Source organism: Diabrotica virgifera, chromosome 9 (genome assembly GCF_917563875.1).
Source record: "Diabrotica virgifera virgifera chromosome 9, PGI_DIABVI_V3a".
Lineage (NCBI taxonomy): Eukaryota > Metazoa > Arthropoda > Insecta > Coleoptera > Chrysomelidae > Diabrotica > Diabrotica virgifera.
In genome coordinates, this window is record NC_065451.1 from 19050993 (window position 1) to 19067682 (window position 16690).

Consider the following 16690-nt stretch of genomic DNA (forward strand, 5'->3'; position numbering starts at 1 on the left):
AAATGGTCCAATAAGTTTTCAATTAAATATCTTTTAGGAATATTTTTAATATTTTTCAATACCTTTAATATTTATATTAGGTTGAAAACTTAGGTTTATTATATTACGAATACGTGTGCCCAATATCTCGAAAAAATATTCAAAATTACAGCCGCAATCTTGGAACGCGTTTTGGCTACCTGTTGATCGCTACTGTATCACCTTAATAAGATTATTCCACTTTTCCATATCGTTTCCCACCTTTCTCCTATTTTCTGAAATAAATAATCGGATAGCAGACTTTGAATTTGGCAAGGGATTGTCATGGATACGTTACGTTACGTCACGTTGACAGTCGTCAATTCTAAAATTGGGGTGCTACTTGGAACATAAGTTTTCAGGCAATTGATCTTGGATAGATCACCCTCATTGGGGATATCGGCCTGAACTTTTGTTAATTGAACTTGGTATATTGTAGTGTTGCTGTAGGTACATTTTGTGTAGTTGTCAAGTTCACACTGTCTGATACGGGACCTATTTCCAAGTCACCATTATAGATAGATGCCGTGACCATTCCTTGCAGCCACTCTGAAGGAAAAGAATACCAGGTATGTCTAATTCAATTTCTTAAGCACTACTATAGGTGCATTGTTGGTTTCCGAGCATTTTATTTATTCGTTTCTCTGAGAGTTGTTATTTTTCTATTGCAGTTATTAGGCCTTAAACCACAAAATAGATAGGGGTAGATAGTACCTAGTTATTGTTGGAAATACTCTGTGGGAAGTAGAAGAGTTTTTTTGTATATGTACCCCCTTGAAAACCCTTCTGGCCAAAGGTTAGTATAAGATCTTCTATGGTTTTCTTATTTATTGATTGATATATAATTTGAATCGTTGCTCTGATGCCATTTTGAAGAAATCTACATTAATTTACAGTTTTCATTTTATTTTCTTATTTGACATTGCTACTAAATAATTTTTGCTACATTTTCTTAATATTAATTGTTATAATAATAGACGTCATTTTGACAGTTCAGGTTAACTTAGTAATATTAGATTTAGTTTTATAAAATATGATAGTGTAAATACAATGAGTTATTCTAATACTATTTTTCTCTTTTAGGGTTTCCATTTATTTCCGTTTAGTTCCGTGTGTTTCCATTTATTTCCGTTTACTTCCAATTACTTCCGATTTCTTCTTTCAGTATTAAGATTTGTTGTGTTTGAAATCGTTTGTTTACGTCGTTGATATGTTACTGCTTATTCTTCTCATTGGAATTGGATACATCGTTGGATACCTCACTACAGAATTAAGATAAGGATTTTGATTAATTTATTTTTTTTATGCGTTTATGTTCATTAGCCTTTATAGACCTGGATCCCGCGTAAGAAAAAAAAGTTGATTAATAGCAAGCTGAAAATTTGTTAATAGCTTAACGGTGTCTAGTCGGACAAACATTGATGCACGGGAACACTGAAACAGGGGAAGTTTTAACGGTGGAGCATGATAAACGTGTCGTCCTGACAAGTTTATGATGGTGAAAAATAGCAAGTTGTTTTTAAGTTTATTCAATAGCCAACGTTATATAATATATAAAAAATGTTCCGACACGTAGAATATGTCACATCACAGGAACTATGTTGGTGATGAATAGCAGTCTGATTTTTGCATGAGAGTTTAATGAAAGGTTAAAAAAGCAATTGGAAGATCTGTCGGACAAAATGAATGGGAAATTTTCCTAGTCGGACCTTCTAAACATGTAAGATATAGACAAAAATGTTAGTGATAAATAGCAAGCTAATTTTGATTTGTTTATGTACAAATTATATTTTGTAACGCAAAAAGTTATATGTCGAACAAAAAGTTTGGGCAAATCGAAGGAAATAAATAAAAAACATTTTTTCAGAATGACTTAGTCACATATTGATAAAGCTATTTTAGTTGTATATTATTATTTATATTCACATATTTTCATGTGCATATAATATATACATGCACACTCCAAAAACAGTGAGGTAAGTATCAATGCATGTATGTATTGCAAAACAATTATTTTTTTTTGGGTGGAGTTTGTTCTAGATATTCTTAAAATGACAATAAAAAATGTCAAAGAACATGTGAAAGCATACTCAAATCTTAACCCTGTAAACGACATTTAAAAATGTGAAGAGTCTAAAACTTCGGTGCTTATAAGAATAGACGTAAATATGACACATTATGCTTAGAAGTATGTATTAGAAGGCTGCATTTGTCATTGTGACACTTTGTGCTATACAAAGTAGTATTTGAAAGTACATGGTCTCTGAGTTTCTGTTTGCCACGTGTGTTGGAAATTAAAATTTATATTAACTATGGAGTGTTTTTGTGTCTATTTTTGAGTGTCAACAGTTTAAATTTTAAGTCGCCAAATCAAAAGTGAAACCATTCAACGGAACATTTTTGAGTAATTTTCGAACATTTTACAAAGTTAGTAAAATACTTGGTCACCAATTCAATGAGGTTCAGTTGCCAGATAATTGTGAAAGTTCTATTGAATATCATTCTTCGTGCTATAATGCTTTAATTGATTGAAAAAGGGTACCTAAATAAATTATTACTAAAATTGTATAACGTAATTTTTCTCAACTTTCTACAAATGAAATAATAATGTAATTAATATGTCACATGGCAAGAAATAATTTGCTGCCAAAATAAATCGATTAGTTTAAATTTGAAGTTACGATTGCAATTTATTATGAATTATTGTCAAAAGTGACAGTTTTTCTTAAATGGAAATGTATTCATAGACATAAGGGTAGACAGGGAATACAGTGCAAAAAGTCGATAGGTGGTCTATCTATCTCTTTTAACCAAGCGATCCCGCGCATGTGGCAGACAAAGATAGCTAGACCACTCAATCCATAATATAATTTGCCTGATCTACTATAAATGTATTACAGTGAGGTATCTAAATGATGTTGAGATAAATCGAAAGATATCGATTGTAATTGATTGCAGGTACTTTTGACATAGAATAATCACCCCTTATTGAAATTTCAAAAATTATTTTTTTAAATTGTCCGACTACAAAATCTACCCCTTAATTTTTTCCGACAAGTCATTCTTGGTAAGGAATAATTTACTTAATTAAATTTAGTCTTTGTCGGAAAGCTATTTATCACCAGCATTTTTGTCTATATCTTACCTGTTTAGAGTGTCCGACTACGAAAACTTCCCATTAATTTTGTCGGATAGAACTTCCAATTGCTTTTTTAACCTTTCATTAAACTCTCATGCAAAAATCAGACTGCTATTCATCACCAACATAATTCCTGTGATGTGACATGTTCTACGTGTCGGACTCGTTAAAATGCCCAACATTTTTGTCGGACAAACATTTTCGCATATATTACATAACGTTGGCTATCGAATAAACTTAAAAACAACTTGCTATTTTTCACAATCATAAACTTGTCAGGACGACACGTTTATCATGCTCCACAATTAAAACTTCCCCTGTTCCAGTGTTCCCGTGCATCAAAGTTTGTCCGACTAGACACCGTTAAGCTATTAACAAATTTTCAGCTTGCTATTAATCAACTTTTCTTTCTTACGCGGGATCCAGGTCTATTATTAATTTTAGTTTATTTGTGAATAGTACCTAGTGTGTTTTCGGTTTGTTATACCTACTGTTTTGTTTTGTTTTACAGCGGTTGCGCATGAGCTCATGCGACGCTTATAATTTTCGGTTAATTTTGAGAGCTAGAAGCCCTATTTGCTTTGGCGCATCTAGTTACTTTGTAGATTATCGTTGTGGTTGATCAATATTATGGTATTATCATGATTCAGTTTATTATTTTTTGTTAATTATTGCATGTTTACGGACTAAATTTATTTATTACTTATTTACTTATTATTAATAGATAATTTTTAAGTGAGTTATCGCTTAATTTCATTTGTTCCATACACCACATGATTGGTACTGCAACAATTTGGTAGGATTGGAGTTGCAGTCTACTTTAGGCGTGGACCGTGGGGCAAACTTGCCTAGCGTCCAGTTAATATCTATTTCATGTTAAAAGAGAAGTCTCAAAGAACCCCCCATCTCCACTCACTAGAGCATAGCGGGCTACGCCTTTGTTGTCATCCGACAGCCGGTGTAGCAACGTAGCGTCCGCGCACGAGCGGCGAGGCGTTGCACAATCGGCCGGAAAGGCCACAATTTTTTGGGATTCACAAGGTGTGATCTATTGGGACCGTGCAAGTTCGGCAAAGCGACACCTGGTTTCTACGCTCAGTAACATTATTCGCACTTTTAATTATATTGGCCAATTATATTAGTCCTGGTTACTGGATAATTGTCAAGGCCATAGTCCAAAAAAATAATAAGAAGAAAAAATAAGATTCAGGTTATGTTATTAAAACGTAAACGATTGTATGTAGTAAATAAAATTAGTTATTAAAATGCAGTACTGCAAGCAAAATACAATTAATTAAATTTACCTTTATATAATAATTGCATATCATATCAATATTGTGGAGCAATATATAATTTTTCTTCTTCAATGACAGTCGGTATAAAATATACGTCAATTTGACAATTTCAATTGACAATATGAATTATTTAAGAAATTTGCAATATTTCTCCGCTATTCTCGCACGCAAAGCCAAACCCATAACACAGCAATGAGTTCCGTCTGATAAGCCTTATGAGTCATGCAGTGGCGGCTCGTACCACTTTAAGAAGGTAGTGCCACAACTCGGGCAGCCGCCAAAATTTTTAGTGACGGATTCACGATATTGTCAAAAAAAGGTATACTGACAACAAAAACTAAAAAAAAATATGCGCAGATACTTTTATCTATATCTTAAGTTTATTGATCTGAGGTGCCAAGAAATTGTCCAACATTGATCAAAACAGTTCCGTAAATTAATTAATAATAAAAACCTCTTAACCTACCACCAGCATTTACTGCTGATAGTGCTTGAAAACTGTTATTACGATTTAGTCTCTATTTACCAATTTATAAAAATAATACTATTTCATTATTCACACACATGCACAAATTTTTGTAATGTCACTTTTAAAGTTTACGATATATGAAGTTCATTCTTCTATTTTTTGGTTGCAAAGTTTTCAATGACTTTATAATTAAAATTATCAATACAATTTACAAAATGCTTTTCTGCAGATAGCATACCTAAAGCACTAGGTTTCGATGTAAACATCGAAAAACAGCGTTCTGCTTCAGATGTTGATATAGGAATGGTAACTAAAATACTTAAAAGTTTAATAGTTTCTTCAAATGTGCTTTTTAAACCTTCCCTCTACAATAAAACCGATAGCGAAACAGCCCCAGAGGTAGTACTTAATTCGTCTCGCTAATACAGTACCTACTTCTAATTCAGTTTTAAACCGAGTTTTGCTTAAAAATTAAAATTGTTTCCATGGTTCATTAAGAAATGATTCGGAGAACTGATGCTTATAAGCAGAAAACTTCTCCGACATAAATAAATTAGAAGCAACTAAATGTCCGGAGAAGGTAGACCTTTGAAAGATCTGGTACTTTGAATAATATGAACCATTAAGTCTTTGTCTAATTCGGCGCTAAAATTGACCAGCTCCTTAAATATGCCTCTATTTTCTGAATTTTCTTTTTCGTCGTGACTTCTTAAAGCTAACTCGAAAGCTCCACAACACCTTATAACATTTGTAGTTTTTTTTCTAGCGAAAAACCACCAAAAAAAATTTTAAAATACTAATCTTTAGTGTCAATTAATAAATTAAACTTAATAAATAATCAAAATATTATCAAAATACCCACGATCATGATACACTAAAAGTTTAATTATAAATACAAAAACTTTTTAACAGAAAATATACATAATAAAAGCGACAAACCAGCACGTAAAGAAACTCAAAATAAATAGACCTGGCTTCATACCCTCGTGCCTGGCACAGAGATTCTAATGTTAAGGCATACTAATAGTCCAATATAGCTCTTTCTCTGTCACTTACATATAATGCTCGTAAAATCTTTCTCTCTTTACTCGTGCCAATACTGACTTCGGCGCGAAGGAGATTCTCCTGTCGAATACTCTCCGCTGTCGGCAGGGATTGTATTGCGCCCATAGTTGCCATATTTTATATAATTTATGAAGATCAAAAGAAATACACACAAAAAAATTAATAGGAATTAAAAAGTTTTGAAGATAAAAAATATGTTTATGGATAGTTAGCAAGGTAGTGCTATGGCTCTATGGCACTACCTCACAGGCCGCCACTGGAGTCATGCAGTAAAAGTCCTATTAAAAATCGTACATAATCGTATCTATAGAAAGTGCGAAACAATCATCGGAGACGATCAGTTTGGATTCAGAGCCGGCATGGGAACGAGAGAAGCCCTCTTCAATTTACTAGTTCTCGCCCAAAAATGCTACGACCAACAGAAAGATATATTTATATGCTTTATAGACTTCGAAAAAGCATTTGATAGAGTAAGACACGACCTACTATTAGAACGTTTGCAAGAAGTCGGTTTAGATGGAAAAGACATCAACTTACTAAAAAACTTATACTGGAACCAAAACGCCAGAGTTAGGATCGAAGGTTCCACATCCGCAGAAGTAGAAATTAGGAGGGGAGTTAAACAGGGATGTGTTCTGTCGCCTCTGCTGTTTAATCTTTACTCCGAATTTCTATTTACAGAGGCACTGGAGGACTCCAAGGATGGAGTCAAGGTGAATGGCGTAAATATCAACAGTATCAGATACGCCGATGATACGGTGTTGATTGCGGATTCTGACTTGGGCCTACAACGACTCATCGACAAGACCAACTCGACCTGTGAGCAATTTGGTAACAAAATAAATATTGTTCTGAAGCTATTTCCTTGTGACATTTTTATAATTAAGTATTTTCTATGGGAAATAAGCCACAATTTTACTAAAAAAATGGTTTTGAAAAAAACCCATTGCTACACCAAAATTAAAAAAAAAATTGGTCTAGCAATGGGCTCTTCTTTATCTCCATTATTGGCTAATATATTTATGGAGGATTTCGAAACTAATATCATTTCTAAACAAAATTTAAAACCCACAGTATGGTGGAAATATGTAGATGATGTGTTTTCAATATGGTCTCATAGATCAGAATTATTGGATACATTCCTGAATATTATAAACGATCAAGAAGAGACAATAAAATTTACAATGGAAAAGGAATACAATAACACTTTGCCTTTCCTCGATGTTTTAGTCTCAAAGAAGGATACTGGATATGAGACTCAAGTGTATAGAAAACCAACATACACCAACAGATATCTCAATTACAAATCAAATCACAACATCAACGTTAAAAAGGGAATCATTAAATCCTTAGATGATAGAGCCAAAATTACTTGTTCTAACGAAAATTCATTTTTAGAAGAAAAACAATTGTTAACATCTGTTTTATTAAAAAATGATTATCCTTTATCGTTTATAAATAAGGAATTGTCAAGATTGGATCGAATTGAACAGAACAACTTAGAACGGGATCCTATAACATTCACAAGAAATAATACGAGGAAAATAATAATACCATATATAAAAGGACTATCCGAGAAACTTAAAACAATAGGAAATAAATTCAACATTTCAACAACATTCAAAACAACAAACACATTGAGATCTATTCTATCTAAAACTAAACCTAACAATGAACAAGAAAGAACAAAGAATTGCATTTATAAAATACCTTGTGAATGCGAACAATTTTATATAGGTGAAACATCAAGACCATTAAACGTTAGAATAAGTGAACATCAGTCTTATATTAAAAATAGAGAATTTGATAGATCTCAAATATGTCAACACGCATGGGATAATGAACATAGAGTTCAGTGGAGAGATTCAAGTATAGTCCTGAAAGAATCAGATAGTAAAAAGAGAAAAATCAAAGAAGCGGCTCTAATTATGCTAAATGAAACCAATTGTGTCGCAAATTCCTCGGTAGAATGCAGTAGGATGTGGTTACCCATACTGAAAGAGGAAGTCAATAGATAGAAAATACCACGATTAGTAAGTCAATAACATATCGAGTTAGTACAAATTTTATATTTTAGTATTACTTATTGTATATCTATGTATTATTAATATTATTTATAATTTAAACATACTAAAGTCAGAATTTGGTATTAGTTTTTTGAAGGTAAATTAAATGTAAGACCAAATACTTACGATGTCGGGATAGTATCACGAGGTTTTTTCCTGGTTTTCCCTCGTGATTTACTATGGAATCTCTAACGCGAGAATTTTACTGTCATCGTTGCATTTGGCTGTCTTTTTAAAGACAGATCACTATTATGATTTTTTTGAGACGGATATTCTTGAGTTGGGATTGATTTCATGTAATCGAATGAACTATCTTTTAGTAAAGTCGTCCCAGGAACGCAACTCATAAATATTGGCGATATCATTTTAAAGTCTTCTACTTTAAAATGTATAATATACGTCTGAATTGCCAATATAAATGAGTCAGATTAAATAAATTATTAGAAGAATTTTTTTACTTAGCAACAACATTTTTGTTTATTTTAGTAGTATTTTGTATTTTGACAACGAAACCCGATTTGGGATTCGAAACGTTAATAAATTCATTTTTTTTTTTTTGTAAAATTGTGGCTTATTTCCCATAGAAAATACTTAAAATAAATATTAAAAAAACCAAAGTGATGTAAATCCGAAAAAACCAAAACGTACCTCAACCTTGCACAATAAATGGGCACATTTTAGAACAAGTCAATAGATTTAAGTACTTGGGATGTTGGATCGATAGCAGCCTAAATCCTGATCTAGAAATAAGATCGAGAATAGAACAGGCCAGAAAATCCTTCGAAAAAATCAAAAAGCTGCTTTGTAATTCTCGAATAAAACTCGAAATTCGACTACGTTTATCCAAATGCTACGTCTGGTCGACTCTTCTCTACGCAGTTGAGACATGGACCCTTAAAACATCAACCGTAAGTAAGTTGGAGGCCTTTGAGATGTGGATCTACCGGAGAATCCTCAAAATTTCATGGACATCGCATACCTCAAGGTAGGAGGGGACCAGGGAGGAAAAGACTATCGTGGTTCAGAAACATCCGACAATGAACAGGGCTAAATTTTGAACAGCTAATAAGAACAGCTGAAGACAGAGAAGAGTTTGCAATTGTAGTAGCCAACCTCCATTGAGTAGACGGCACGAAGATTCTCGCACGATCGTTTCTCGTATCCCGTTCAAGTACTTGCACACCGCGAATATCAACATCCTGTAAAAGGGCAAAACAGTCAAAGGGCTTTACTATGCCGCTTTATTGGACCGATTCAACGCCGAATTGCAGAAAAAATAGCTCAATTGGGAAAGTAAAAGTACTCTTCCACCATGACAATGCACCGGCTCACACCTCCGCCATCGCCATAGCCAAATTGGTCGAATTGGGCTACGAACTGCTGACCCATCCACCGTATTCTCCAGATTTGGCTCTCTACGATTTTTTATTTATTTAAAGACTTAAAAAAGCCGCTAACCGGGCAGAAATTGAAGTCGAATGAATAGTTCATTGAAGTCACGGATGTCTATTTTGCAGACCTCGAGTTTTCAGACGGGTTAAAGAATTGGAGCATCGCTGGGCCAAGTGTATCGAGCTAAAAGAAGACTACGTTCAGAAATGAATCACTTTTACAAAATTTTCGTTTTTCTTTTGAAGGCTAACTACTATCGGACCGCCCTAGTACAAGCACTTACTTCTCAATTTGATCACTACCTTCTGCACCATTTTCTTTCTCCAAGGTACTACTGCTATGTTTGGAATTTGTATCAGAAATAACTATTGACCTCTCAATCCCTTTTGTGCTTGATACTTTGGATACTTTGGCATTATTTACACTTTGGACTTTTGATTTAGGCTCATTTTGAGTTTTTGTATTCCTAGAATGCAAATAAACAAAAATAAATAATCATATAAACAAGGGGGTATTATTTCTGCGTTTTGGTCATCTTTTGACAGAACTTATAATACAGTTCGATTAACTAACAAGATATCTGTTTAGGTGCCACTATAGTATGCGGTCTACAGTCGAGTTTCTGCTATACCTGGCGATCTACCAAGGCATATGGTGTCTAGTAATATTACAGTTCCGGCAAAAAAATTTACAATGTGGATAGAAGGTATAAATCATAACAATTATTAATTTAATTTTACAAATTAATACTTTGTCATATCAGTTTAATTTTAGTTTATCAGAATAAGCCAATTTTGTGGCTTATTCTCAACTAAAATACTAAATTTATATAACAAAGTATTAATTTGTAAAATTGAAATAATAATTATGATTTATGCGTTTTATTCACTTTGTAAAGATTTTTTTGCCGGCACTGTATACCTCTGCGGCTAAACAAAACCACAATATTTTCTAAGAAGTGTTTGCACACAATAATGAAAGACAACAATTCACTTGTAGGCCAAATGTTAACTGCTAAGTAGTAATAAACATTTTCAGGAATATACAATAAACTTGTTTTTTACTATTCTATAAATAACACCATAATCTTTTCTATTTTTTTCATTGTACATTTTCTTTTCTGTGATTGTACATTTATTTTCCTACAAATGTTTAATACTTGTGAATAAATATGTTTTTCCTTACATTTCATTATATTCGCAAATCCTTCAGGAATTTTCAGGTAGACCGCATACCTACTATAGTAGTAGCTCCGTCTGTTTAATCTGCAGAATAAATAGCAAAATTGATTTTGCAGATACTGAGAACATCCCGGAAAAATCTACTAGTTAAATGTGTCCATAAAAAAGTTGAATGTTAATATTATTTTGTAAGAAATATTTAAATTGGATTGATTGATTAATGTTATTATTTTTATAAATACATATAGTCTAGGCGCCAAATAGAGGTCACCGTGTCCTTTTCAATTCTAATGGACAAACTCAACGGTTTCTTATGGATTTTTGGCTGCTGTAAGTATAAATGCTAAAGTATAAATGTTTACAGCTCAAATTTGCTTGAAAACTTATAAACAAATTAATGTACAATTTTTTAAGAAAATTATAACTTCAAACGGGTATAACTTTAAAACAAATGAAGATAAAGCAATTTAGCAAACTTTGTTTGAAAGCCTATTAATGAAGCTTTAAAATGAGACCATCTAAGGCTCATTTGCATGCGTAGAAGCTGAGAAATTTTATTTGAAACATTCTTTTTATCTCTTTTAGTTTATGAGCCAGAGCCTTATAAACAATTTAAACAATTAAATTGTTTATAACAATTTTTTGGCCACTCGGATCGAAATCCACCCTCGAAATTCATAATCAGCAGCCACAAATCCATAAGAAACCGTTGAGTTTGTCCATCAGAATTGAAAAGGACACGGTGACCCCTCTGGCGCCTAGACTAATAATAATACTTCTATTATTATGTATTCGGTACATTCCATGTCAAATCAGGCAAAAAATTTTGGATCTCCGATTTGTCTGAAAATTGGTATATAGCTTCTGCGGGGTATAAAAATAAGATATTTAAGGTCAAAAAATATTCTTCTTTTTTTCTCAAAATGTTATTTTGTGCGATTTTACAGTGATTTGGTGTTTATTTAAACAAATTTGCATTTTCTATCGTAAAGTATCAATGAAAAACAATATTTTAATAGAAGGGACTTAAAAATGTCGTTATAATAAGTTATTTTGATTCAAAAAAGTTTTTGATCAAAATTTTATAGTGTAGAAAACATTAAAATACCGTTTTTTACATTTTCCTCCATTCCCAAAATACATCATCATCGATTTGGCTGAAAATTTGCCCACAGATAGCCAAAACATAGGGCTTTAAGTGGTTACAAGGATTTGAATTATAGTACAATACCAAAAAAGCACATGCAGTAATATCAGACTCAAAAGTATATTAGTCCAGTCGGGATAGCATTTAACCTTGCATGCCGAGCTGCCAAAATTTTATTTTTCTAATCTTTAGGGGAGTCAATAGTAGAATAAATTTAAAATCACGAATGAATTCCTCCGTTACGTTAGCCGCCATCTTGATTTTAAAGGAGAACCTGTTTTGCTCAATATCTCCGCCATTTTTAACTTTTCGACAAAAATGGTAGGAACTGAAATTGTTCCAAATAAATCGTATTTACAATTATTACAATTTCTTTTTAACAATTTTTGTCGTGAGATCGATATTTTCGAGTTAATTGGCGATTCGGATTAAGATCGCAACGCCAATGTAGTATCAAATTGAACCGAGCTAAGGGGCCATTGTGAAGTGTGAAGTTAGTCGTATTGATGAAAGTGGAGAAACTACCGGCGCCGCGTCCCATTATTTACATATTGTATGTTGTATTTGGTTGTATGTTTAGTTTTGTGTTTTAGTTTTGTTCGTTTATCTGTGTTTTTCTTTTAAATTTAATTATATTTTGTACACAAAACACAATTAACCTTTAACGCGAAACAACAAATAACGTAACAACAAACAAAATAAACAACAACAAATGAGTAATATACAGCAACAATTAAACGTGATTAAACCATAAACAAACAAATTCTCCCAACCTAAACAATATGCCGGATGCCATGCCTTCAACCGTCAACGTGAAAGAAAATAAACAATGGCCCCTTAGCTCGATTACTGCAATATCCTCCAAAGGGCGTATTGCTTAGGACGAGATGCCAATTGTACTTACAGTAGACGCCTATATTTTTGACTATGATATTGCATGTAACTTTTTTGGTATTGTAATATAATTCAAATCCTTCTCACCACTTAAAATCCTATGTTTTGCTGTCTATGGGCAAATTTTCAGCCAAATCGACTATGACGTATTTTGGGAATGGAGAAAAATGTAAAAAAGGCATTTTAACGTTTTCTACACTATAAAATTTGATCAAAATCTTGTTTTGAATCAAAGTAACTTGTTATAATGCCATATAATAACATTTTTGAGACCCTTCTATTAAAATATTATGTTTCCCATTGATACTTCACGATAGAATAAATAAACAACAAATCACTGTAAAATCGCATAAAATAACATTTTGAGAAAAAAAGAAGAAGATTTTTGACCTTAAATATCTTATTTTTACGTCCCGCAGAAGCTATATACCAATTTTCAGACAAATCGGACATCCAAATTTTTTTTTTCTCCAAAATTAAGTGATTTGAAATAGAATCACCCATTCACATTATTAATTTTACTGTACCTAAAGTACAAAAAGATTCGTTTCAATAGCTATTTGTATAACAAGGGAGGAAAGTGCTACTTTTCCTCCCGAGAATGAAGTTTACTGCCCGACGCGTAGCGGAGGGCAGTAATCATTCAAGGGAGGAAAAGGCACTTTACTTATATGGTTATACATATGGTTTTTCCACCTTCCTCAAATTAATAACAAGTCATTTTTCATTTTTACTTAATTTATTTATGTAACTAACCAACAAAATTTATTAAAACTAAAACAAACACGTAGGTACAATATAACTGTCAACTGTCAAATATAAGTCAAATTATTAATGTAAACATTGTTAAATCAAAATAACAATTTACTGTTTTTTACCATTCTACAAAATACAGGGTGTTTTATAAATAAACGTTAAAATGTATAGATACTTACGTAATAGAAAATAGATATTGTACAGGGCGTCAATAAGTTATATTTCATGAATGAAATTTTATGACGTCACTTTTACTTTTCCTCCCTATGGGGGAAAAATATTTTCCTCCCTAGGGAGGAAAAGTACCTACAACTTTGCTCCCTACAATCAGGTCCGGAAAAGTATACTTTCGGTAGAGGTAGGTGGAAAAATTTATTTTAAATCATTTATTCGGAAAGTGTTGAAAAACTGGTTGTTGAAAATATACAAAGAGGCATGGGAAAAGCAGCAAATCCCAAAAGACTGGCAAAGTAACCTTATAGTGCCAATATACAAAAAGGGAGAACACGTCAACTGCGAAAATTATAGAGCAATATGTTTATCATCGGTATGCTTTAAAATATACACGAAAATAGTAGAGAAGAGGCTAAGACAAGAGGTAGAAAAAGAACTGGGAGAAGAACAAGCAGCGTTTAGACCAGAAAGACAGACAAACGATAACATTTACATCATTAGAAATATAATAGAAAGAAGTATTGACTCGGGGGGAAAGCTCATTCTAGCATTCATAGATCTAAGGGCAGCATTCGACTCTATAGAAAGACAAATTATATGGAAATGCTTGCAGAACATGAAAGTACCAAGTACACTGATAAAAATAATTGAAAATATATACGGAGTAGTAAAAGGACGTGTACAGATAGCAGGAGAAAGATCTGAAGAATTCAATTGGGAAAGAGGTATCAAGCAAGGAGACAGTCTTAGTCCGCTACTATTCATAATAGTCATGAATGAATTGACTAGAAATACTGGAGAAAGAACGAACCAAATACAGACAACAATAGGATACCAAAGATTACAGCCAATAAAAATAGAAGCCCTATTGTATGCGGATGACATAGTCCTTATAGCAGATTCCGTGACAAAAATGCAAAAACTCATAAATATATGGACAGAAGAAATAGAGAAATTAAAAATGGAAATAAACATCGAGAAAAGTAAAATAATGGTCATCGGCGAAAAGGAAGAAAATGAAGTAATTATAAAATGCAAAAATACTCAACTGGAAATAGTTACAGCATATGATTATCTTGGAAGTATTATTACCAATGATGGGAAAATAGACCTCGAAATAACAAACAGAACTAAAAAATCAAATAAACTGTACTACGCACTAGCGCCAATTCTGAGGAAAAAAGAATTGTCCCACGAAACAAAAATTAAAATATATAATACGATTGTGATACCGACGATACTGTATACAAGCGAAAATTGGACTTTACAGAAAAAGCATAATAGTAGGATAAATGCAATTGAGATGAGACATTTATTACGTGCTATAGCCGGAAAGACCAAATGGGATAGAATAAGAAATGAGACAATAAGAGGGATAACTAAACAGGAACCAATAATGAATAAAATAATAAAGAGGCAATTAAACTGGTATGGACATCTGATGAGAATGAAACCTAGTAGACTAGCAAGGAAAATTCACGAAACAAGGAATATTACAAAAAAGAAAAAAGGCAGGCCGAAGAAAAAATGGATACAGCAAATAGTAGAAGCAGGAAAAATCAAACAGAAAACGCTAGAAGAAATGAAACTAATAGCACAGGACCGAAAAGAATGGAAGAGATGGGTGAATATGTAGCTAAATTAAACCCAAATCCGACACCTGAAAGGGTATAAGGAAGGGGAGAAAGAAAGAAAGATTCGGAAAGTGTAAAATCTTTTAAAAAATAAGTCGTTTTTAGTCAATAGTATTATTAATTTTTTATTATTTTAATTATTAAAATTTTGATATTTCTTACGACATAATAGTAAAATTCAAGAACTTTTTTATGAAAAAAAAAAAGAATATGTGTGTACTTTGTACGCACGTAAGAAGTTATACTTCTATTATACGATTTCAACGAAATAAAATACTTTAAACAGTTTATTTTTATTTTATTTAAATATTAAACTAATTTTAATACTTACCACTTTCTAAAAATCCAAAAATTAAAAAAAAAATCGTATCTCGATCTCTAGTAAAATGCTGTGCCAATGACGCTACGAAGGCATTGTTTTTACGGTTTCTCGGACATTGTGACAAATCACGGTAACAATTGTCTATTTAAATAGACGAAGTGAAGTATTAAATATAAAAACGTTTTAATAATACCTATTATCTTAGTCCCGAGGAAGACACAAAAATTATAATAAATTAATATATTTACTAAAAACACTAATATACTTTTTCCACACCTTCTGTGGACTGATACATACATAACTTAAAAGATTTAGCTACGAATAACATACTGTCTCTGTGCTCATGCGCACAGAATAATAAAAACTCACTCTCTATCGCGCCTAAAGAAGTATAACTTCAAAATGAATTAACTTTTTTTTCTCTGGAAATGAAAGTAGGTCAGTTCTTATTATTTTCCTCAGCTTTAAGTTCATTCAATCAAATAACTGATTTAAAAAAGGACAGATGCTTACTTCCTAATTTTATCGCTACCTTCTGCACTATTTTCTATCTGGAAGATACTACTGCTATGTGTAGAGTCTGTGTCAGAAACAACTATTGGCTTTTTAATATTTTTTCTAGTTGACACTTTGCATTCTTCGGCATTATTTACACTTTGGTCTTTTAATTTAGATTGAGTTTTTGTATACCTAAAATAAAGATAAACAAAAATAAAATTACAGTAGAGCGTCGATTATCCGAACGTCGATCAACCGAACGACCGCTTATCCGAACTCCCGACTTGTCGTGTAAAAACTCAATTAAAAATTCCTAAACGTAAGCGTATTGTTTTTTCTATGAAAAATAAAAACGATATTAACAAACGGTTAAAGGGAGGTGAGCCTGCAACCAATTTATCCAATGAATACAAAGTTGGTAGGCTGGTAAGACGGATAGAAAAAACAAAAGACGGACATAAGTAACTTTATGTTCCGGCTAAATTCTTCTGACGGATCCACAAATCGTAATACGATAAAACTTGCCTTAAACACGGATTTAGATGATGCTGTATATAAGCAGTTTACTCAAAACAGATCCTGGGGAGAACCTATTTCTCTTCCCTAGATCCCAGGGAGTTTTAGCTTTGTTGCATATAAT

At 32.5% G+C, this 16690-nt stretch overlaps 1 protein-coding gene across 3 annotated transcripts in view; it reads right to left on the reverse strand.

Moving 5' to 3' along the window:
* LOC114331404 (NADP-dependent malic enzyme) overlaps window positions 1-16690 on the reverse strand; it is a 178749-nt gene that overhangs the window by 149412 nt on the left and 12647 nt on the right. For all 3 annotated transcript variants that reach the window (XM_050660947.1, XM_028280984.2, XM_050660948.1), the window contains exons 2-3: window positions 16066-16242; window positions 9728-9910 (exon numbers count right to left, since the gene is read on the reverse strand). In XM_050660947.1, the coding sequence (XP_050516904.1) occupies window positions 9728-9910; window positions 16066-16242 (360 nt within the window). The remainder of the gene's footprint in view (window positions 1-9727; window positions 9911-16065; window positions 16243-16690) is intronic.